The sequence below is a fragment of the Amphiura filiformis genome, chromosome 19, assembly GCF_039555335.1.
Source record: "Amphiura filiformis chromosome 19, Afil_fr2py, whole genome shotgun sequence".
In the NCBI taxonomy this organism is placed as follows: Eukaryota; Metazoa; Echinodermata; class Ophiuroidea; order Amphilepidida; family Amphiuridae; genus Amphiura; species Amphiura filiformis.
In genome coordinates this window covers 5,909,055-5,934,206 of record NC_092646.1, presented here as the reverse complement: position 1 = coordinate 5,934,206, position 25,152 = coordinate 5,909,055, and the positions used below count along the sequence as shown (strand labels likewise).

The 25,152-nt window shown below is 36.0% G+C and overlaps 1 protein-coding gene across 1 annotated transcript in view; it reads right to left on the bottom strand.

Annotated features, from left to right (window-relative positions):
- Window positions 1-10,156: 10,156 nt before the first annotated feature.
- The window catches only part of LOC140140856 (arginyl-tRNA--protein transferase 1-like), a 40,310-nt gene continuing 25,314 nt past the window's right edge, over window positions 10,157-25,152 (bottom strand). The window contains 3 exon segments of the mRNA XM_072162600.1: window positions 10,157-18,674; window positions 19,539-19,656; window positions 24,187-24,286. Of these exon segments, the coding sequence (XP_072018701.1) occupies window positions 18,499-18,674; window positions 19,539-19,656; window positions 24,187-24,286 (394 nt within the window). The 3' untranslated portion in view covers window positions 10,157-18,498.

Genomic DNA, 25,152 nt, shown 5'->3' with positions numbered 1-25,152 from the left:
AGAGAGAGGTCGAATATGCATTCAACTACGTGTAAACCAAAGCACGCATTTTTTGATTTGGGGCATTTGTGTAGAAATTACTGGTTGTCCTAAGGCTATGTAGACTTAACTTGCTATAAAAGTTATAAATAGTCATCCCTGTAATATTTAGCAAAACTGGATGATTTTAAAGCAAAAATAACAATATTGGTTTATATTTTGCGTATGATTTTCCGGGATTTTTCCGATTTCACGGGCGCGTACTCACATTATTATACCACAGCAATATTATGTGGGGAATGTTTGTACTTATTTTGGTATCCTTGGATAGAAGATACCTACAGCTATACGTTTGTATAAAATTTATTAGTATAGGACATGTAATATAGAAAATTCATGGTTTTCCGCTATACAATACTATAGATCAACATGATTTGTACAGCTAAGTATACGATTCGCTCTCTGTCGAATTCATTTATCGCATTTAAGCGCCGATTCGTCCAAATCAAAATTTCAATAACCATGTCGGTGAGTAAGATTTACCATTAATTTTTGATGGAAATAAAAGATAACCTGAAACATAATCATAAGCATACAAAAACTCAATTTGCTCAAAATTCTCGATTCGTCACTCTGCCGAATTCATAACGATATCAAGTTCTGAAGACGGCCAAATCCGTATTTGTCTTTTGGTAAATTCATGTTACGCATTAATTATTTTTGAATTGGTGAACAAGGAATCAACGCTTTAGCTCTAGCGGACAGTGAAAATTACCAATTTTTATAAAGGTGATCAGGGTGATAAGCATATAAGCCAAAGAGGGCTAGACGGTTAGATAACGGTGCAGTACAGTATGTTCGACAATGACCACCATTGATAATTTAGTAATATCTTGTTCACTAATTCAAAAATAATTTGTGTGAACATGAATTGAACAAAAGAGGAATATGGATTTGGCTATCTGTTGAACTCATAATGATATAAAGTATCTTTAAAATTCCTACAAACATAGCAAAGCAGAAATATAAAATGGGGTGGGATCCAAGTATTGAAGTCTGCATAGACATGGGAAATACATACAAATGAACCCTAATTAGACAGGTTTTGTTTGAGACTACTTCCCCAATAAACTTTTCATTTATATCAGACATTACTTGTCACTTGGTTTGTTCTTAAAATAAATATTGAAACACTTATTGAAACACTTGTACTACCCAACACAGACAACTACCACTACCAGTCATGACAGATAATGTTATTATTGATTAACCTTGATTACTACTCTTGATATTAGTAATTTTCCAAATGACGAACAGTTATCAAATGCAATTCAATCAGCAAGATTTTTGTTTGGGGATGCAGATTTTGAAAAAGTGTACTTTTTTCCAAGGGGGGGGGTGGTGGATTTAGTTAAAAGTGGACCTTCCAAAATTTAGACCTGATAGTTTTGCTTACTACACTCGCAAATTGGGATTTTTGGGGGATTTGTTTTATACTTTTGCAAATTTGGGGGCTAAAATTGTTACACTGTATTGGGTCAAAATCTTGAAAAAAATCACAGGAAAAATGGTATGCAATCTCAGGAAAACATTGTGTGAACAGCCCTAGCTTCAAAGGCTTAAACCACTCTTGTAGCATTTGCATATGAAACAGAATCTTATTTCTTTTCCACAAAATTTAGACCTGATAGTTTTGCTTACTACACTCGCAAATTGGGATTTTTGGGGACTTTTTTAATACTTTTTGCAAATTTGGGGCTAAAATTGTTACACTGTATTGGGTCAAAATCTTGAAAAAATCACAGGAAAAATGGTATGCAATCTCAGGAAAACATTGTGTGAACAGCCCTAGCTTCAAAGGCTTAAACCACTCTTGTAGCATTTGCATATGAAACAGAATCTTATTTCTTTTCCACAAAATGTTAGTTTCAGTGTCAGAAATGCCCCCTTAAAGCCATAATGTATGATCTTATAATATAAACTTGGTTAATTTTTTTCAAACCTGATTTTTTTGCATATTTGTAATGTTTACACACGTCCCAACTTGCACCTTTAAATGGAATCGGCCAAATTTGTTGTCTTTGTAGGTCAACAGAGTAAAGTTCGACATATTATCATAATTTAAAAATTATGATAATATGTCCTCCCATAGAACTGTGTGTTAAATGGCCAAAATAACCAGTGGGGTTTCTTTCACTTTACCTTGTTATTTCAACCTAAAATGGACAACAACTCTTCTTGTCAGTTATTACTAATATTATTTTAACATTTTGAATATTTTGAATAAAGAATAACAAAATCAAAATTTGACGGAAATCGTACATTAAAGCCATATTATAACATTTTCAAACAAAATAGATTAGCATTTCTTTGCCTTAAAATGTTAGATTTTACTGTCAGATATATCCCCTTTTATTTTTGAGCCGAACAACTACGCCAAAGCAAAGAAAATTGGAATTACCAGCGCACATGTCGCCAATACGTAGCACTTGTTCGGTCATGTTGTGGTACGACCCTTTGTTGTGTATATCACCGCAAGACGCCATGTAATGCGTACTGTGTGTTATGAACATCGTATGCTGCGTTAAACTAATAATTCCATCGTAATAATAAAGCGCCGAATCCGGCGCTTTTATTCAAAATCTCGGATTTTGACAAAACTACAGCACCTAGAGTCTTGATTTTTGCAGGGTATATTGGTTTAATAAAGTACAATTTAATTGTGTAAAAAAAGGAATTTCAAAAATTCAGTGAGGGCGTCTTCCTCAGCAAATGTTATAATATGGCTTTAAGGCTTTAAATTTTGATCCAAAAGGATGAACCAAAACAAAGAAAATTTTTATTTAATTCCAGTGCCTATGTCCCAATGCGTGTCACTCTGTTGATTGTGAACGAGGTTAATCCTTGTTCTATATCCCTGTCCAATGTTGGAATGCACTATGCTCATCCGGGATGGTGAAGAAGGGGAGGATGGAAATGGAACATAGAGGCAATACTATTATAATTCTTAGTTTCAAGTGACTCAATTAATATAATGTATTCAGTGTGGGGTTAAAACATGCAAATTGAGGGCATGTCAGGGGGCATGTGTTCAAAATTTTTTTGCTAATGCATAAATAGTTACATCGCAAAAAGTTCATTCTATAATTCATAGGCTATATCTGGAATTGCAATAGGTAAGACATTTTCAAAGATATTAATTTGAGTTTAGTCAGCATAGCCATATTATCAATCTTAGTTGAGGTAAGGCACAAGAGCATGCAACAATTCTGAAGATTGTTCTGCTCCCAAGTTAGTGTTTTGCATCAACTTTATATTAAAACCCCAGCCCTAAAAAATCCCGGGGAGGGGGCACTCACATGTTAAGGTGGTACGGGTATGTGCGGCGCTCAAGGGTCCCTTTTTCAGGCTCTCCGGCAGTTCCTTAAGCCCCACATTTGGATCTGCTCCAGTTCTTTGAGCCTCAAACTCTGACAATTGTAGCTCTTTAAGCTCAAATTTGGAAATAATTTAGAAATTTTTAGCTCAACAGCCTATAATTTGGCCTAATTTCAGTTCTTCAAGCCCCTATTTTGCCTGAAAATCAGTTCTTAGTTCCCAAAGTTCGGCGCTCCGCGCCACACACCCCTACCAAAATTTAAGTTGAGTGCCCCCCGGGAGAAAATCCCACTGGGCACAAATCTCACACCATTGGTGCCTGTAATATTCTTCTGGCTTTTTATTTACTTTATATCCTGGTTTGAATTAGTTAGACATAGACCATTTAAACATGCAAGCAAACAAATAAACAGCAAAAGACTGAAGAAACTCAAGTCAAGTCAAGCTACCAGTTTCTGGAAAGTGTTTAAAGAACCAAACTGTGCATCAACAACAGAGGGCGCTATTACACTCAGAACAGTAGGGCTGGGTAGTAGGGCAATAATTCAGGCACCAAAGACCAGTTAGAGAATAAGCGATAGGAATTTTTATTTTGCCTATCCTCTACAGTGTGATAGGCGACAGGCAGGTCCAATATTTTGAGTAGTGGATGCGGCGCAGCCGGTATCCACTACGATAAAAATATTGGACCTGCCTGTCGCCTATCATAGGTAGAGGATAGGCAAAAAAAAAATTCCTATCGTTTATTCTCATTCTTAGTCAGTTAAATATTATTTTAATAACTGTAAACAATTTTTTTAAAGCAAAAACTAAGTTACCGTCATAAAAACTCCCCTCATTATAAAATGAACGAAACTTGTTTACAACTTCACGTATTTTGTTGCGCGTACTGCTAGCGCGTCGCGTATTCCGCACTAGTCTACGCATACATCGCGATACATACGCGCACCTCTACAAGCGTTTAAAGGCATTATCAAGAAGCATGATGACGTGGGGTCGCTCTACGGCCTGATAAACGGCACCAATTCTTGCGATTGTCCAATCAAAAATGTGTATACGAACTAGACCACTCCCACTGACTAAGAATACTCTTTGATTCTAATAGTACCATACAAAATACTATACAATAAAAAAACCAAATAAAAATAAATAAATAAATAGAAATTAAAATACCATACAATAGTGTATTAAAGGTATTTTATGATCCATAGCCTCATTCCCAGTTTTCTAAACAAAATTGAGATTTTTAAACACCGGAAACTTAGGGATACATAATGTTTGTGTGCAAATTATTTCTTGCAGATTCATTTGCTTAGCAAAATATATCATCAGATTTGTATGTTCAGTTAAAGCCATATTATAACATTTCTGTAAAAATAGATTAGTATTTATTTTCCATAAAATGTTAGGTTTTACTGTCAGATATGTCTCCTTTTAATTTTGAGCCGAACAAGTGAGGTAACGCATAGAAAATTGGAATCATATTACTAGCGCCCATGCATGTTACTCCCGCGATCCTCGGGGTGTGTGTGTATGTGTATCCCGCACGCCGTGTACGTACTGTGCATACGTGTTCGACTAATATTTCCACCGTAATAATAAAATGCCGGTTCCATCGTTTTATTCAAAATCTCGGATATGTAAGCGTTTTCGTACTGTTTTCTAAACCTTTTTATAGCGTTTTATTTGAAAGGTGCCCCATATGTGCCAAAAATTACTTGTTCCCCCTCTCCATTAGCCAAAAATTGCTTCCACCCTCCCTTTCGATCGGCCAAAAAATTCTTACCCTCAATTTTACCTTCCTCCCAATGGAATGCTCACAATTTGTCCCTTAGGTCCCTAAGGTAGCATACCTTGGAAACAGAGTATAATCACAGACTCACAGTAACTTAATAGGCTTGTGTTTTAAAGAGGCAAACGATGCAATATAACATTCAAAATATGACGTCACTACCAAACTTCAGGTGTCAAACAAAGGGGTGTTGGATCTGGCTGTAGGCCTATGCAGTATTATTCCGGGGGGGGGGTCACTCACACGGCGGGTATGTGTGGTGGTCTGGTCAAGTGTCCCTTTTTCAGGTTCTCCGGCAGTTCCTTAAGACCCGCATTTGCATCATGCTCCAGTTCATTATTGAGCCTAACACTTGAACACTCTGAAAATTGTATAGCTCTTTAGATCAAATTTGGAAACATTTTGAATTTGTTAGCTCAAAGCCTATAATTTGGCCCAATTTTAGTTCACAGACCTCCACAAAAATGTTGAAATTTCAGTTCATCAAGCCCATATTTTGCCCCCAAGTCAGTTTTTAGTTCCGAAAGTTCGGCGGCGCACACCCAAAATTTAATTTCAGTGCACCAGGGTATTATTAATCATGTACATTCTAGACTTGCACTAACAAAGCAGTCATGTCAAAATAAACGGTTATGATTAAATTCCATTTAACCAATTCAAGATATAACTGAAAGCAATCTTGCTTTTTGGTTGTACTTTTATTTGCATGCAAAATTGCTTAAATTAATCATGTGATGTGATCATTGATCAAGCATAAGAAGAAGTTTACAATTAACGACAATAAAAGACCTAAAAAGACCCTATTTTGCCGGACTCGAGGAGGACTCAAAGCCGAGTCCCCGAGTCCTTGGGGTCCGAGTCCGAGTCATTAGCTTCCGAGTCCAAGTCTGAGTCCGAGTCCTTGAAAAAGTCCGGACTCGAGTCCGAGTCCTCCAACACTGTGGCTAATATAGTTACATGGTCTGTAGTAGTTCCAGTAACTGTAACTCTGTATCTTTATTTAACATTATGACATTATGTAAATGTCAGTATGTTGAAGGATAGGACCGAAGACATGCAGGCAGGTCTAGGTCTGTAGCACATAGACTTCTCCTCCACTTTGATCCACCCCCCTTTGATCCACCCCCGGGATCCACCCAGGCTGGGGGATTGTCCCTTGACATATTCTATCTTGTCAGTGGCCTCAGGTGCCCAACCAGTCTGGTTGAGTGAAGGGAAATGCCAAATTTAACAAAAAAATGTAATCTCTTTGTGTTCCTATTTTAGTGAAAATCTCACCTTCAAGGCATATGAAGGACACAACTTCACACAAGTTTGGTTTTGGTAGGGATATGCCTCAGAGAATCTCAAGTGGACCCATTTTCATTAATTTTATAAGACAATTTGACCAGTACTTATACCTTAGGCCCCCATTATTGGCAAAATTTAACACAACTTCGTAAATATTTTACAAATTTTCAATTCTTTTATTACAGTAAATTTGGGCTCAAGTAGGTGAAATGACCCATTTTAATACCAAATTTGCCCTATTGGCCATTATCATCATTTGTGTACCCTGGACTGAGGGACCTGGGGCGCAATGACCCCCCAGCCCCAAACAGGCTGATTTTGCATCAAAACACCTGGAGTGCGCATGCACCCTCCTCACCCCCGGATACACCTCTGATTATACCAAAAGACCAGAAAATGAGACCCATATTTGCAGCTCATTCCCGTATGGTCATTTCCCCAAACTCTGGGACATGGAAAAAGTTGTAATGAAATGCTACTTGATTCATTCAGTCATTAGTTCCTGTCCAGTGAAGTATGTGCCAGGCTAGTTACTGCTCACTGAAGCAAAAATATATTACCAGTATCATCACCAGGTTTAAGGAAGCTGTACCTAATTTACCGGTAGGATTTCAACACCATTAATTTTCTGCAAAATTAGTTAAAGAATAGGGTTGTTAAATTGAAAATGGTGTAACAAAAGTTTTTGTTCTTGTTATTGTACTAGTAGTTAATGACAAGCTGTAAGGGGGTAATGTCCTGTATATGTGTACTGTAGTGGATAGGGCTTGATTGGTTTACTGAACTTATTGGCATAACATGTCACAAAACGCTATGTAATTACTAGTACACAGGAATAGAGCTGAGCCAAAAAGCGTCTTTTTAAAATAAATTTAATGGCTAATTTTAATTAGCATAATTACGGGAAACTCTTTTAATAAGAGTATGGTACTTAGTACTTTGTTGTGATACAGGCTCAGGGATTCTTGAATATGAAAAACACTGATCCTCTTCTGTTTTGCCAAAATGGGACCACTATATATTTTTCACCTCAAGTTTGGAAGTGCATATTTATGTCAATGTTTTTTTGTGGTTGCGCCACAAGCATGCCTACAAACCGCCCTTGTACATGGGCATGTACGCTCTGTGCGATTAACTGTACATGCAGTCAAAGAATTGGTAACAAATGAGTTACCTAAAACAGGCATGTGAAGGACATTTCTTTGTAAAAAAGTGCCAAAATGCATCCAAAAGAAATTGTGGCACATGACCGTATACCTTGAAACAGGTTATAGTCGCAACCCAACAAACACAAACACGCTTTGGTTTTGGTCAAAACGTTTAAATTGTTGACAGTTACATTTTGACATATCTCGCACCCATTGACCTTTCTATTGATTTATCACCTTTCAAATTTCTCAAAGACTTTTGATCAATTCGGTGAAAGGAATGGAAGGATGGGAATTTTTTTATAAATGTTTCCACCAGGAGTGCAAGCCAGGATTTATTGGTGGTGGAAAGGCTGATTTTGAAAAAGTGAACTTTTTCCCAAAATCGTGTGACTTTTTTGACCAAAAAAGCATAAAGAACCTATTGTTTTTGCTCGCTACACTAATAATGGGCAAATTTGGACCTTTTTTGACCAAGCATAAAAATCTGGTTTTTTTTCTCACTCGCTCTGCTGGCAAAGTGGATCCTTTTGGCCTGTGGTGATGTTTTTTTTTTTTGGGGAGGATTCCACATCTTTATTTTGAAGGCACTCTATCTAACCTTATAGACATTTTATGTTAGACTACTTGGGACGGAGAGGACAGGGGGCCGTAGTGGTCAGTGACAACCTGTAAAGTGTGCTGAAGCTGGTGGATCAGCATTGTGCCTGTGCGTAGCGCACTATAAATCACTTTCCCCCCCTTTTTTTTGAAACACTAGCTAAAATGGGAAGTTATTTGGATACACTTAGTTACAGATTTCTTAATAGATTTGATATATATGTAGTTAAGCTTAATTTATAAGGAAAAACATAATTTGTACTAATCATACACTGTTATATATATCACATTCTTAATTGTATTATGTAAACATTGAAAACAAACTTAGATATGATGTGGTTAATGATTTAATGTATTTTAATTCAATTAATCTTATTAATCAGGAAATGTAATTGGTAAATATAACACACTACTCCCTGTATTGGGCTGTTCCAGTTGAAATCCATACACCCCCTGTGGAAGACATTACCTTGATTTTTCACACAGGGAGTATGTACTTCAAATGGGTTTACCTGAATGGGTGACTCCATTTGAAATCTACACCCACTGTGTGGGATATTAAGGTCCTGTCTTCCATAGGGGGTGTGTGTATTTCAACTGGAATAGCCAATTAATCTTCTATTGCTATGTTGCTCTTATCGTAGGAACTTTTGGATTAGAGTGTTTAATCTCGGGGAATTATGAAGACGCCAAGCAGGTTGTCACTTTTGCCAATTTATGTGTTGCTTTAAAATATTTCTCAGTATTTCCCCATAAAGGCGCTGGAACTGACAACAGCCATAGTATCAAAGAATAGCAACACTGCTGCTATATGCAGTTATCAATGTTAGGCTTTGAAATTAAAGCAATTATGAATTCAACTTTGCAATTATGCCATTTTCAAGTTGTCAGTAATGTTTAATGTTTAATAGCGCAATTATGAAGTCTACTATGCTATTATGCAATTACTGACTACATTTTGAAATTAGCGTAATTAAGAATTCTACTTCACAATTCTACTATTTTCAAATGGTCAGCAATGTTCATGTTAGCACAATGATGAAGTCTATTTTGCTATTAGGCAAAAAAAAAAAAGAGGTTTGTCTTAAAGCTTGCACACATTTGTAAAATCGCGCAATTTGAAGAAAAAGAAATGCGAAAAAAAATCAGATTTGTTTTCTCAAAATACCATAAAAATATCAAGTCGGGAATTTAAAAAAAAAAAAAATCGCATTTCACATTTGTTTTCGTGAGCTTTGACTGAGACAAACCTTTTTTTTGGCCTTATGCAGTTATCAACATTTTGAAATTAGTGCAATTATGGAGTCTATGTGGCAATTATGCAACTTTCAAAATGCTCAATAATAATAGTGTAATCATGAAACACCATTTTGAAATTAGCGCAATTATGAAGCCTATTTTGCTATTATCAACTACATTTTGAAATTAATGCAATTATGAAGTCAATGTTGCAATTGTACAACTTTCAAAAGGCTCAATGATAGTAACATGATTATGCAATTATGAAATCACCTGTTGAAATTAGTGCTATTATGAAGCCTACTTTGCTATTATGCAATTGTCAACCACATTTTGCAATTAGTGCAATTATGAAGTCAATGTTACAATTATGCAACTTTCAAAATGCTCAATGAATTATCATGTAAACCCCATTTGAAATCCTTTGTGTATGTCTTCCAATCCAATGGATGTCAACTGGAATATCCTAATTTAGGCATAGGATGAAGGCTTGAATAATGTGCATTATTCATCTACCATTATTTATCTCGCTAGCATTTATCAAAATAGCATGGCTAGAATTTTGGCGAGAATTTGTGAATCAATTCTCACACAGATTCTCATAGAACAAGTTCCAATGATTCTTGGAAACAAATATTGCAAGAACTGAGTTTGGTTTTCGCACTTTGCAACAAAATTCTACTCCTGCCTTGGTATTTATGTAATATTTGGTACCATTTTTAAAACATCCCATCATACAATAATAATAGAGAATGTGGAAGAATTCATATCACACATGACAACTATTTACTTTTTTCCCATTTTTTATTCAGTTATTACAGTAATATTGTAGCATAATCTAAATACCAGTTAACAATATGTGATTGTCCAGCACAGGGAACTTTGAAGAGATTAGATCCAAAGAGTACCAATTCAGATTTGCCCTGCAGTAATTTTACCTGGCGTATGCATAGATGTAAGCACTGGCATACACACTTGTAACCTCTCATATATCCACCTACAGTCTGTCCACTTTGAAGTACAAACCAAATCGGTGGCATCGGGGGTCGATGCTTTGCGTCATACACATTGCGTGTTAAAAAAAACGCGATGCGTAAAGAGCGTTGTGCGCTCGGTAAGTACAAATCACGCAGCACTTGGCGCGCCAAAGAAGCATAACACACGCATTGCACTGTAATAATTATTCTCATACCTCCAGTTTTCGAGGTCTATTTACTTTGTACTTCTAGGTGGACAGACTGTAGACCTCAGCTGTATCGTTTTAAAGATCAGTCAAAATTTTCTACCTATTGACTACTTCATTTGGCAATTTAGGTTTAGTGCCTTTTAGATATTGCTTTTGTTTTAAGTGCACTGATACTTTTTGTGCAGACACTTTTTGTTAGCCGTATACAATCTATTTCCATCTGGAAAAAGGAGAGGATTTTGACCAACATGCAAGTTCCACTTGATATAACTGAGTCATATTTATAGTCTGTATATCTACATCGAGTCACCGGCACTAGCTTTGAAGTTCAGTGTGTTCTGCGTTAGCTTAGCGTTACTTGGTGCATGTACATACTTTTACGTGCACTATCAACATGCCGCGTATGTACACGCAAGAATCTACGCCAAGCCAATGCAGCACATGCTGAACTTCAAAGCTAGTGCCGGTGACTCGAGGTAGATAAATAGACTATAGTGGGAAATCATTAAATCTATACTATATCATCATAGATAGCATACAACCAGTAGAAAACAAACTATTGTACATAAATTGCACCAATATTCCTGAAACAATATATATCTAATATACACATTCACACTAAATCATATTATTACAATACAATAGTCCATTTCACTAAACTTTACAAAGCTTTGTAAGTCTTGAAATCGTTTTTAACTTACGACGAGTCCTAAGTTCCATTTCACTAAACCTACTTACGAATGGTAGAAAACTGTAAGTAATAAGAATTTACTACAGGGACACTTCGTAAAGTTATGTTTAATACTGTGTATTTCGTAACAGTTTCTTGAGTAATGAAGAGTTAAAAGTTTAGTGAAATGGACCCCTGCAATACTTACACATGTATGTAACACAATTTCTATCCACTCAGGGCAATGGCACACATTTTGGGTGTAATCTTTTTAGGCTAAACTCAGTATGGAGATATATTTGCTGGTGCTGCTCATTTGTTTAACTCGCTACCTGCATGCTTGTACTTCTAGAAAGTTACTGCCCTGACTACAAATAGTGGGCTATATATTCGAATTTATCACCCGGATTGAAAATTGTTAATGGGCAGGAACTTACCAAATTGACCCTGCCCCCCCCCCCCCTTGACCTCAAATATACTTATGTATATCCATTGGTAGATTTGACAACAAAATCATTTACAATATTTGGAGCGATTACCGAATAGGGTGCAACTCTACTAGTCTTATTACAAGATTGCCCTACCCCAACCCTAACCCTACACTCTGTAAATGAGGACTGGATTAAAGTCTAGCAAGTTGTACCCACAGAGCAGAGAGAAAACAGAGAGCGTACCACCAGTCAAAGTCCCAGTGTATTGTATACGGTGAGTTCTCGCATATTCATGAGGTCCGATTGTTTGATCGTGCTGTGTCAACACGCCAGCGCTGCGTGCCTCGCGATAGAGCATTGCGTGCTTTCCCGATTACGTGATAGACCATGAAAATATGTGGTAATTGCGTAGCAGTCACGCCTGTCGCATTTCATGGAACAATCTGCCCTCATTATCGGATGATGCGGAGACTTTGACTGGTGGTACGGGCTGTTTTCTCTCTCCTGTGGTTGTACCCTATTCGGTTATTGTACCCAATATTTCAAGTAAAATACAAAACATAATAGAAAGAACAGTCTGTGTAACAAAATAATTGTTATCATCTGTGTATTAATATAAATCTATAAATGTAACTAAGAGAGTCAATGACTCAGATAAGATGTGGATAATAAGAATAAAAAAGTCTAGATAAAATCATGGCAAAAATTAAGCAATCTGAAGAAAATATTTCTTTATTGGAAGTTAAGATCTGTGTACCATATTTCCTTGAATAAACGCCCCCGGGGGTGTTGTATTTTCAAAATGGGGGGCATTTATTAGGTCATTTTTAAACGATAATTCCTAATAAAAACAATAGGTAAGCTGAAATGACGAACTATGAACTAGAAACACTGACTTCTGGTTCACTTCCGGGTTTCTGATCAGATTTTTGCACATTATCAACGCTCTTATCGACCATTTGAGCAAATTGGTACGATTACTACACAAGATAGCATGGATATATCCCCAGTTTTGAAACATCTTGGTTGAAAAAAGTGGTGGTGTGGCATTTATTTGAGGGGAACAACTATTCAAGGAAATATGGTAATTAATAATAGTGTGAACCTCTACTTCAATATCAAATAAAATTTACTATGATTTCAATAACATTAATGTGCATCATGAAAGTCAACTTCAAAAAGAATGTGGCAAGTTGCAGGAAATTATAGATGGCAAAAGCTGTAATTACACCTTATTTGATAGCAATGAAAATAGGTTTATATATTGGCATATGAAGAGCTTATTTCCAAACCGTTAAGTCCACAACCACATGTTTCTCATTTACTTGTGTGATACAATCACAATTACTTTGACAAGTTTGACATTAGCAGCAATGACTTGTACCATCAACAAGCCATTATTTACAACAATGCTGGTTAACAATATGCAGACTATTGTTTTCATTTGGGAATCAAAAGCCCCACACAGTATTGTTACTGTGCATCCATCCAATGTTTGCTTGTGTAATGGGGCATCCAACTGAAATTATAATACCTATAGCATCACAACCCATTGCAGTATCGCACAGGTAAATCAGAAACATGTGTTTGTGGACTTAACAGTTTGGAAATAAGCTCTTCATGACGCATCATATATTATAGATTACATTTTTCTGTTTTGGCCGTTTACACTTGATCCTGATGTTTTCCGTTGCTCGATTTGCGTTTGTAATTCACACCCATGTTTGAATTCATTACTGTGACTTTTCACAAACAAACACTTGTGCCTCAAGACTGCATTTAATTGCGCATTTTGACAGATAATAAAACTAGTGAATAATAAAAAGTTCACCTGTGTATTTTCTAAAAATATAAGAATCTCAGAATCAAATGTGAAGGACCTTAAAGAGAAAAAAAAAGCTTCATAATATTTGCATTCTCACAATTTTCCTTAAAAATGTATAAAGTACAAGTTTATCAAACCATATCTGGCAAAAAATTCAGCATTTCAAAATTAATGTTTGTTTTGAGCTCACCCTGTATACCGGGCCTATACATTAGCAGACTATAACATCTGAATGGGATTGAGTGGTAAATGTAAAATGATATGATACAATCAGAACAAAGCTGGTAATAATAGGCAGAAATAAGGAGTGAAAAAAACAAAAAAAACAATAAAAAACATTAAAAAAATGTACATATAAAAATCTGTAAATTTTGCAAACAAGTATGCCAAAGCTTTAAAGTTTTCAGCAGCAGAAAGCGTAGGTACTGAGCAAGTTGACTTGTCAGTGTCAGAAGTGGGCAAGTGCAATAGCAGCCCTGTAAATATTTGGCAATTTACACACAGTATATTGTACTCATCTACACATGGCAGCTATTGCACTTACCTATTTCTGGACCTGAGCATTCAAAGTAAGTGATGGTAATAATTTTCAAATTTCCGACTTTGGCCTGAGAAACAGATGGTGTCACAAATATTACATTTTGGACATTTCAAGTCTTACACTTACACATATGCGATCAAGCAAAATCAGTCGGAACTCAGAAATATTATTGTGAGATATAGCCATACAAAGGAAATATTTCCTTTTGTTTCTTTTGATTTTGGAAACACTTTAACTGCTCATATCTTTTGAACTGGTTGTCCAAATTCAATGGGATTTTCTGCAAAATGTAGCTTTGCAAATGCTGTTTACAATCTTTTAAAGAAACTGAAAATTAAATATGTCAGACTTCAAACTGATTTTGCTTGATCACACCACATATCGAGGGTTGACAATCAGAAAGCTTTAACTCATAAAGGATTCCTTTGTGAGTTACGGCTTTCTGATTGTCAACCCTCGATATATGCTTAAATGGGATTCTATCAAACCCCTTTTAGGCAAACATTGGCCATCAAATTGTAGATAATTTTTGACCACCCTAGACATTAGAGACCTAAGTAATTATACAAAATGGATTTAAAATGACCCAATAAATAGTATTTCTGACTGGTCAGCCTGGTCACATGTTGGACATTGACGTCATACTATGACAAGATCTGACCTTGTTCATATCTGGCACCTACAATGAAACCTTATGACAAATCATGTGCCTTGACCACACATCAAGATCACTGATAAAGACCTGCAGTACAAAAATTGGCAGGGTTGCCAAGAATGTTTTCAAACTCATCGAAAATTTACCAAATTTTTCTCTTAAACCATTGATTTCTACGGGACAGGAATAAGAAATCTTTAAACTTGCCCAATTTGGGTTCATTTTGGCAAAATTCCAGCTTGGATCAGAAGGCATTTTGCCGAGCTGCACATATAACTTTACTACCGTAAACGTTTGCCTAATAGCACTATGGCTCCCTGGACATAACTGGGCCTATTTTAAGCTACAGTGTTTCTTAAATTCCCTAAAATAATTTTTAAAAAAACAAAAATGATTTTTTCCCTTCAAAAATCAGTACCTATCAGGGCACCGATAGTGCTATATAAGCAAAATAATTGCGGAAACAAAGTCTGAATTTAATTGTTGGCATCATCAGACTGTACTGAACCAGTGCTGGCCTAACATATTGAATCAAATAATAAATTGGTCTTGTACAATATAATTTTTCCAAGAAATTTATCCTCATCAATTCTCATCAATAATGATTTCATATTATAAGCACATTATCGGAATATGTAAGTACTTAGCCATTTTGTCCTCATGAATTTGTTTCAGAATTCATTCCTTATTAATGATCATTTCACATTATAAGCACATTATCCCAATGTATAAGTACTTAGCCATTTTTGTCATGAATTTGTTTAAAAAAATTTATTCATAATAATTTCACATTATAAGTAAATTATCCCAATATATATATAAGTAGTTAACCATTTTGTCCTCATGAATTTGTTTTTTAAAATATCATTCCTAATGATAATTCACATTATAACTAAATTACCCCAATATACAAATTCATTCTTCATAAATGATAATTTGACATTATAAGTACCTAATCCCCATATATAAATACTTATCCATAGGGTCAATGACCAGCAACACAGATTACCAGCATACTACAACCAGACACTCAAGTACTTACATGATTGCAACATAAGTAAGACAATTAATTAAACTAATTATATGGATTATCTTAACATGCTTAATTGACGTAAATCTACCGCCTAATGACAGATCCCTGACATACATTGGCAGTGACTCGTAAGCTTAATGGCTTGTACTCATGCTGGTTTACTGTCAAATTTATGCATGTGTTGGATACGGATGTGGAGCTAAAAGAACACAGGGAACAAGTCACTTAAAAAGTTTGTTTAATATATGGGCCATTCCACAAAATAATGACCAAAACCCAGAAAAACAAATTAACATCCAATGTTGCATATATGCAAGTTTTGCATATCTCAGAGATGCCACTCAGTTTCACTCAAAAAACCTGAAACTGGTGAGAAAAACCTGAAAAAGCATGTGAATGCAGACTAAAAAGCCCCAAATGGGCTGAAAATAAATTAAAATGTGGGAATTTGGACTCACAAAAAACCTGAATTCAGGCTAAAACCTGAAAAGTGGCAACTCTGATATATGCAAATTTTGGCTAGATTGAGGCAAAATTTTGCTATTTTCCAAAAAGTCAAGTTGATAAAATTTTGACAAAAAAGAACCCATCCATATAGCAAAATTGGCCTAGAAAAAGGGGTCATTGATATACCAAAAGGCCAAAAATGCTACCCATGTTTGCGCCACGTCCCTGTATGATCATTTGTACTGAGTACCCCCAAGATTAAAGAAATATGGTATTTAGATAAAGTTTAAAGATCAAGTGTGAAATGGCCCATACATTGTATACCAAAGATGAAAAAGCTAGAAAACAAAAGAAAAAACATAGTAGTTGTTTTGTTTCCTGTTTTACAAACAAATTCCAAGAGAACTTGTTCCTGATACATAAATATACATGACCAGCTGCATGTCACGTTTTATTCAAGCATAACAAAACAATTTGCAAACTCATCGTTCATTGCAAACTCATCGTTCATATATGGTAAGTACATCATGATGGTTAGATCATAGAATTTTTCCACAGGATGGAATGTTTTGAACATTAAGCTCTATTGTCACATTTTCATTTATTTTGTTTACCAAAAAATGTTAATTTTTGCTGTCAGTATATCCCTTTTAATTTTGAGTTGAACATATTAGGTAAAAATGCCTTGCTCAGTCCTTTTATTGTAAATTTTAGATTTTGGCACAAATACAAACATATCACCTTGAGTTTAAAAAACAAAAAAAAAACTACCCAGAAACCTCATTCCGCATTGGATTTTAAAATCTTTGCCAGCTTTGAGAGATTCCATTCTCTTTGGCCTTAAAGTATATTACAAAATTTTAATAAGTATAACTAAACTGAAATGCCATTACCATTTACCAATAAAATTGTTGACACTGGTAATACACCATTATAATGAAAATGAGATAATAATACTTGCCCTATGATTTTGTTCAATTATTAATGATACAAACATCATGCATAGCTTCTACTTTTGCAGAAAATATGCATAAAGCATGCCAAGCTTTGTAGGTCACTTACCATAACATGTGCAGAGAAACTTATATCAAAGCTGAAACTTGATTGTTTGTTTAAGCAACAAAAACCTAATCTTTTTGATTGGTTTGAGGGTACTTGTAATGCGCTCGATATTTCCATTTTCAGAATAGGATTGTAGGAATATGGCGAGGCTGGAAAATCTAATATGGCTCAAATATTGCAAATGTTTTGAAATCCAATGAGTGGAATGTGTTCCTTCTCCATTTTTGCCCCCAACTCAAGTCAAATTAAGTTTGAGTTGCTTGAAACTTTTAATGTTTATATACAATTCTTCCAACAAAATGCTTTTAATTTTATTTTAATAGATATTTTTGTAAAAACAAAACTGGGAAAAATGTAATAAATTGGCCAATTTCTGCAAGTCAAAGGGGTGTCCACCACAAAACTTATACATAGGGTAGCTCTGAGACATCTTTTTGCCTTAAATGACCATAAAGTAATAAAGATGTAGGAGTGAATTAACCTTCCAAAAGCAAGTAGTTTTCTATGAAACAACTTGCAGACAGAGGGCAGCATGATACAGTAAAACCTTGCTTTTCTGGCAATAATGAGACCAAGAATAAGTGAATAAAAATTTCTTTAAAATAATAGGGTGAGCAAATGAGAAAATATCCAGAGAAATGTATGAATGGGAAATTGGGACAACATTTTAAGGTAATAACACTCAACAGATGGTACTGACTCTTGTTTCATTTTTGTGAGCAAGCAAAATGGCAGAAATAAGTAGTGAGACCCAGACCTTATATATGATATTTGGCATGAAATAAGTGAATTGTGTCGGAAAATCAAATTGCATGAATCCAACTTGAAATAAAATTGTGTAGGGAAATGCAAATTTTGTGTAGTGCCACAAGAATCGTTGGACAGTGCTGATGGCTCAAACTGATTCAATCCGCCCATTAGGAACCTACTACCAGATTAAAAACCCCATGAGAACTACCTGCAGATTGGCCAAAAAGAATATTATGTCCAATTTTGAACCAATCAAGGAGGGTATTAATAAGATCATTTGCAAATTGTAAGTAGTTTAAAGCCAAGTCATAATTGGCAATTGAAATGAGCATTTCAAGTTATCAACCAATCAGAAATGCTGTTAGATGACCAGTATTGTCCAGGGGGTTAATATACTCACATAATACATCTGTGAAAGAGATGGTAATAATAACTTAAAATTATAAAAATAATTCAAACACAAATCAGTGGTTCAGTTCCTATACAGTAGCATCCTCTCTGCGCAGGTTTTCCCTACCATTCCGGCATATTCTTTAACTTGGTCATCATCCGCGCTAGAGTTGAATCTCTTGTATTGTACGTAAGGCATAGCAGTGTGCTTATAGAGGACTAATACCCTGTCCAGGCTGTCAATGGCCTCAGGATCAGCTGGAAGAAATACAAATATAAAGGATATATGTGAATATTAATGCATGTGGCTCACTGGGAGAGTGTGACAAAGTGTGTAGAGTTATCGCTTCTGGTGCATGGGGTCCCTGGTTCACAATGTCCCTGGTTCAATCCGAGGTAGCTGAAAACTTGCTGAGTGTATTGATCTGGTCAGGGACAGATTTACCTTTATGGGACCCCTGGGCCGGGCCAAAAAATGGAGGCGCCAAACTCACCGTGAGGAAGGCATGTGCTCTCAAGTGGCCAAGTTTTGGTTTAGGTAAAAGAACAATAGTGGTGGTGGGAGTATTACAATTTAGGCTTAGGCAAGCATAAATTTTACTTTAAAAGTCTATTCTACCTTGAATCACCGGCACTAGCTTTGAAGTTCAGCGTGTTCTACCATACTTGGTGCGTATACATCCTTATGCGCGCGATCAAAGTGGCGGATATGTACACGCAAGAAACAACGCTAAGCCAATGCAGCACACGCTGAACTTCAAAGCTAGTGCCGGTGACTCGAGGTAGATACATAGACTATAGGACATCTGTACGCGAAGCGTGCAAAAATTGTTTAAATTTCAGTCTATTTTAGCTGAAGGTGAGTTTTGATACATAAGCCTTCCGTCGCCATATGACTGTTCGCATGATGATGCAATGGCATCACATGGGATACCTGCTTGTGCCTACTCTTTCTGAATTGATGTTTGGTACGGTGAGGGTTAATGTAAACATATAGGAGGAAAATTAAGGTGTTATTAGCCCTAACGCCCCAGTTGCTTTTTGGCGAGGGGGAAGGATTTCCATTGCTTTTCACAATTTAATTTTTACAAAAAAACAACAACAAAAACAAAACCCACTTACGTGCATCGGTTTCATCTAGTCTAGAGTACTTGTTTGCATCCAGCTTGGGTCTACATTTTTCTATAGGTTGCCATGAGAATGCTTCCGTACACACAAGGTATGATGGGTAATAGTTGCCCTGGAAACAGATAGCAAAGAGAGTAAAGGATTTGTAATTCTTAGTCAGTGGCTATGGTTTAGCTTGTAACACTCAGTTTCATTGGTTTCTGCATGTCGTCTATCACCCAGGTCTATCATACGGTAGCAGCTGCGTCATTGCGGAACACCCTTATCGAGAGTGTAATACGCAAACAAGATCACAGTACGCATAAACTAAGTTTCTCTCATTTCAGAAAAAGGTGATTTTTAAGACGGTAACTTAGTTTTTGCTAAATAAAATAAGTGTTTAGTTATTAAAATAATATTTAACTAAGAATGAGAATTAAGGATATAAATTTTTGTTTTTCTATCCTATACCATCTGATAGACTACAGACAGGTCAAATATAGTAAAAACAAAAATCATATTGTTTATTCTCTAATTAAAATGCATGCAGTTTATTATTAATTGAAACTGTCTAGTTTATGGCCATATCATTGGTGACTGCTGGCAAAGTTTGTCAACAAAAAGAATCAATTATAACACTTTTAATTGTTAGTTTATGGCCATATCATTGGTGAATGAAACCGTCTCGTTTATGGACATGCTGACAAAGTTTGTCAACAAAAAGGGATCAATTTCAATACTTTTAATTGGCAATTACAACTTGTATTTCAAGCATGATGCATCACTATCAGTTTTATAATCCATTCAAAAAAATAATATGATGTCAGCAAAAAGAAACGATAACAATGAAACAAAACATGAAAGAAATACTACAATGATAACAATGGGCTATTCCAGTTGAAATCAATACACCCCCTATGGAAGACACAATCTTAATCGTAATCTTAATAATTTCAAATGGGGCCACCCATTCAGTGTCGTCTGCTCCAAAATGGGCTATTCCAGTTGAAATCCATACACCCCCCTATGGAAGACACAATCTTAATCGTTCACACAGGGAGTGTGAATTTCAAATGGGGCCACCCATTCAGTGTCGTCTGCTCCAAAATGGGCAACTCCATTTGAAATCTACCTCTTTGTGTGGGAGATTAAGGTCATGTCTTCTATATGGGGTGTATGAATTTCAACCAGAATAGCCAATTTTTTCAGGAAGTGAAATATATTTTCATTTACTGCGTTGGTGGACAGCACATATGTGTACATCCTGGTACTCGCTGGGGCAATTCCCTTTTTAAGGGGATTTCCCTTTCTTGAATTTCTCGGAAAAGTTACAAAACTCAAAGCACTACACAAAGATTATTGGCATGGTATCAAGGTGCAGGCCATCTAGAGTATCTATGCAAGGGTGTCAAATAGATCCATGCTGCATATTTTGTAAAATAAATAAATAATGGGAGTTAGGCTAGTGACCTACTTCATAAATTCCATAATAAATAGGTGGTTCACTTTTACCCATGGCATTATTTTGTGACCCTATACAGAAAAATTGTTTTGAATCTGAATTCAAATTGTTTTTCCACCTACTGATTTGAATGGTTCAATTTGCTTTGCAAATACATGTATTGACTAACAGAGAACAATGGTTCATTTTATGCTACACATAAATGTAATAACGAACAAGAAATAATACCAGAAACAAGATATTTCAGGGGAAAAACAAAACAAAACAAAAACAAGTGGACAATACAGGTCTGTTGAAAGTTGACATTTGTTTATGTAACATGTTTCTGTTCCTATATTTGGTGCTAGACTATCGGGTAAATAAAGGTCAATCTTTTGTAGTTCATTGTTTCCATTGAACATGTTGAGGCATGAATATCACCGATACCATTAGAAATACAGGTACTTTCCCAAATCATTTCCCTAATTAAAAGTAAGGCAGATACAGAGGTCAAGTTGTAGGTTGTAATGTTTAACTCTCTCCACGAGGGTGTTGACAGCAGACGACAGTCAGGGCCGTTCCTAGGGATTTTGCCGCCCTAGGCAAAGCCTCTCACTACCGCCCCATCAAAGTATACCAAAAAAACGTTAAGGGGGTTACCCCTTGAAAACTCATCAGTTTTGACCTATTTGTATACTGCCCACCACCGTTTTCCTCAGTAGCGTAGATTTCTTTTTGATATATGGGGATGGGGTTGGAAAAATAGTGAACTCAGCACATTTGGCGACATAATAAGTTTATGGTACCGTAAAATGGGGTAACTTTGGGCACTTTTCAGAGTTTTTAAACCACTGCTTCCAAACAAAACCAATTATATTTATAATGAACTATTTTTATGACATTAGGGTTCCCCACTACACTTTGAAGTTGAAAATTTTTTTAAAATAATTTAATAGGGGTTAAAAATAGCATGACCAAAGTTTTTGGGGCAACTTTGGTCAGAATATTACATTCCAGAAAAATTGATCTTCGCTGTATATGGGCAAGTTTTTGTTGTTGTTATATTTGACACCTTGTAAAATTAATCAAGCACACATCCTGGCTCACAAATATAGATTTTTATCTTTTTCTGAAAAAAAATGTAAAAAATGCTCATTTTTGGTCAAAAAAAATTGCACTTTTAGGACTAAAATGGCCAATTATGATGTTAATTAGTACGAAACCCACATACAGGCGTCAACATGGGGGGTGACCATCCCCGGGCAAAATATTGGGGATTTATTCCCCATCCACCGGGATCTACGCCTATGGTTTTCCTTCTTTTCTGTATTTTTTATCACACTTTTTGTTCTTCTTCGGCACTTAGTGTTTTCTGTTACTTGTCTCCTCTCTTCTATTTTTTTTCGCCCGTTTCTTCTTTCTTTTTCTCCGCCCTGTGTCTTCTTTTCTTTTCTCTGCCCCGTTTCTTTTCTTTTTCTCTGGTCCCCCTTTTCCTTTCCGCCCTGTTTTCTGTTTCTCTTTTTAATTTTTCCTCCCCATTTTTTTTCTTTTTATCCGCCCTCATTATTTCTCCCCTTTTCTGTGTCCATTCCCGGATCCCGTTCATTCGTTTTACGCCTTTTTTGCGCCCCCTCTGCGTTTGCCGCCCTAGGCGACCTGGCCTAATGGTCGGAACGGCCCTGACGACAGTTAAATTTTTTTTATAAAAAATTAAAAAATTCAGAATTGTAAATTATCATGAGCATATTTGGAATCAGCATGAAAAATGTATTACAATGAGTACAAACAAGCCTAGTATTGGTTCAGTGGTTCTTGAGATTCTCTTGGTTGGGCTGACGTCACAAAGGGGAAATAGCCTTGTAAAACCAGTGTACGCATGTGCAGTTCCCCTTTCTCGAGCTGGTTGCTATGCGCGCGCTTGTGCAAAGGGGACAATGTTCCCGGATGTCCGACAGAGTGAATAGCTCTTGATATTTTGAGAAAATATTTTGGGCATTTTATGTTGAAGCCTATGGCCAGCATGCAGAGCATTAACGACTAGAATATAATGTCATATTTCTGTGTTTTTCCACTGTGACAGACCATGAAAGGACATAATGTTGCATCATTTTGAGTTATCCACAATTCTTTTCCATTCACCACTACTATTTTGTGTTCATAGTAAAGAGATCACTATTCCTCCCACACAGTCTGCTTGACCCTCCCAGCAATATGTTGATAGCCCTTCAAATACTTAGGTTAAGGGCTCTGGTATGAACGTTTGGGCAGTATTTTTTGTGGGACATGAGAGCACATCAGACATATTGAATAACATTCTGAATCATTTTGATTTTTTGAAATTCGCGATATATAATACAAATTTTATGACAAATTCTAAAATTTGATACTTTTAAAATATTTGATATTTAACAGTCCTCGAAGTTAACTTTCCAAATCTAATGATATGTACTTAAAGTGTATGTAGCTGGGATAAACAGACGACGATCAATTGAAAATGTTGACTTTTCATATGGATTTTTTTTCCCAAAACACAAATACAAATTTAGGTATTTGGGGGTAAAAATGTATCTTACTATATGAATACCTGAATGAAAGAAGGGCCCAACTCCAATTTTTTACAAAAATTAGGTAGACCCACCATTTTATTGCCAGCAGACTGTTCTTCCTTGTGTGTGAAAGATGAGGCAAAATCCACTCTCTAAATAGTTTTTCACGTACACTTTTATGGCTTTCATGGAAAAAAGGCCCAACTCCATGGAGTTGGGCCCTTCTTCCAAAAATATTGGGTTAAAGAGGAATTTTGTTCATCCATGAAATCTGCTTTTCACAACAATACACTTTCTTGCTAACATATTTTCATGCTTCTACTTGTGCAATTAATGGACAAATGTCAAATTTCTATAGCTATTTATAACAAATCTGCTTACAGAACTGGCACTTGCAGTATATTAGTGGAAGAAGGGCCCAACTCCAGCTCATATTAAAACCTGTACTGTTGCCATGGAAACATCATATATGATTTCGAATGTATGTAATACTGTATGTCCACGTATTAAAGGTCCCCTGAAGATAAAAACATTCTGTCTATAAAACTTTTCCAAATATTAAGTTTTTGTTAATATCTCAAAAACAGTTTTGATGGATTTGGGCCCTTCTTCCACTCAGGTATTCATATTTATTCATCAGTTTGATGCTACATAAAAGGGTTATTGCATCTCTTACCTTATATTTCATTTTCTGGCAAGAATGTATATAATATCCCATGTAGTAATATTCTATCGATGGGGTAACATTGTGTAAGAGTCTGGTGAAGGCTGCTTCCCTGCAGAACAATGAAAATAGTATCAAGAAATTAATTTCTAAAAATGTTATTCAGGTTTTTATTTATTTATTTATTTATTTATTTATTAAGGTATAAAACAATCCAGAAAGCAGGTCACAGACCTGATACGCCTGGGTAACAATTAAAACCATGTATAAAAACAACATACAAAGCAACAACAAAGTGCATACAATAGCATAACATTCAAAGGCAAAAATCACAGATTATTAAGACGCTGAACAACTTGAGGAATGGTAGATTGCATGTACCTGGTTCGCTTACAGCGAGGAGGATCAATCTGCAGGGCATACCTAAGATTCCTACCGTGCCAATCACCTTTGGATTTAGGCAGCATTTGAGAATGTTTAGCAGACGCTTGCAAACCTTGGCCAAATCGCACCAACAGCTGATCTCTCCTCTCACATAAGGAAACCAAACCTAGTTTCTCCAAAGCAGCCCGATAAGATGTGTAGCTCTGCCCCAGGAGGATGATACGACACGCCCGCTTCTGGATGAGCTCCATCTGCTCAGACTGTGCCCTGGAGATACTAGTATGCCATAAAGGGCTGGCATATTCCATGATAGGCCGAATGTACATTTGATAAACAGAAGATAAATCACCCCACGAAGCATTGAAGCGTCTCAAAACATAAAGCATATACATTCGTCTTGAGGCGCGAGATATCATTGAATTGACTTGAGTAGTCCAACTAAGATCACTTTCTAAGGTGATACCAAGAAGTTTCATATTCTGATTGACATCTAAAACAGATCCATTGAGAGTCAAAGGATTGAAGGAATGCTCCCTTTTCAAAAAACTGATGTGCATAATATGACATTTGGAAGGTTTTGGTAGCATGTCATTT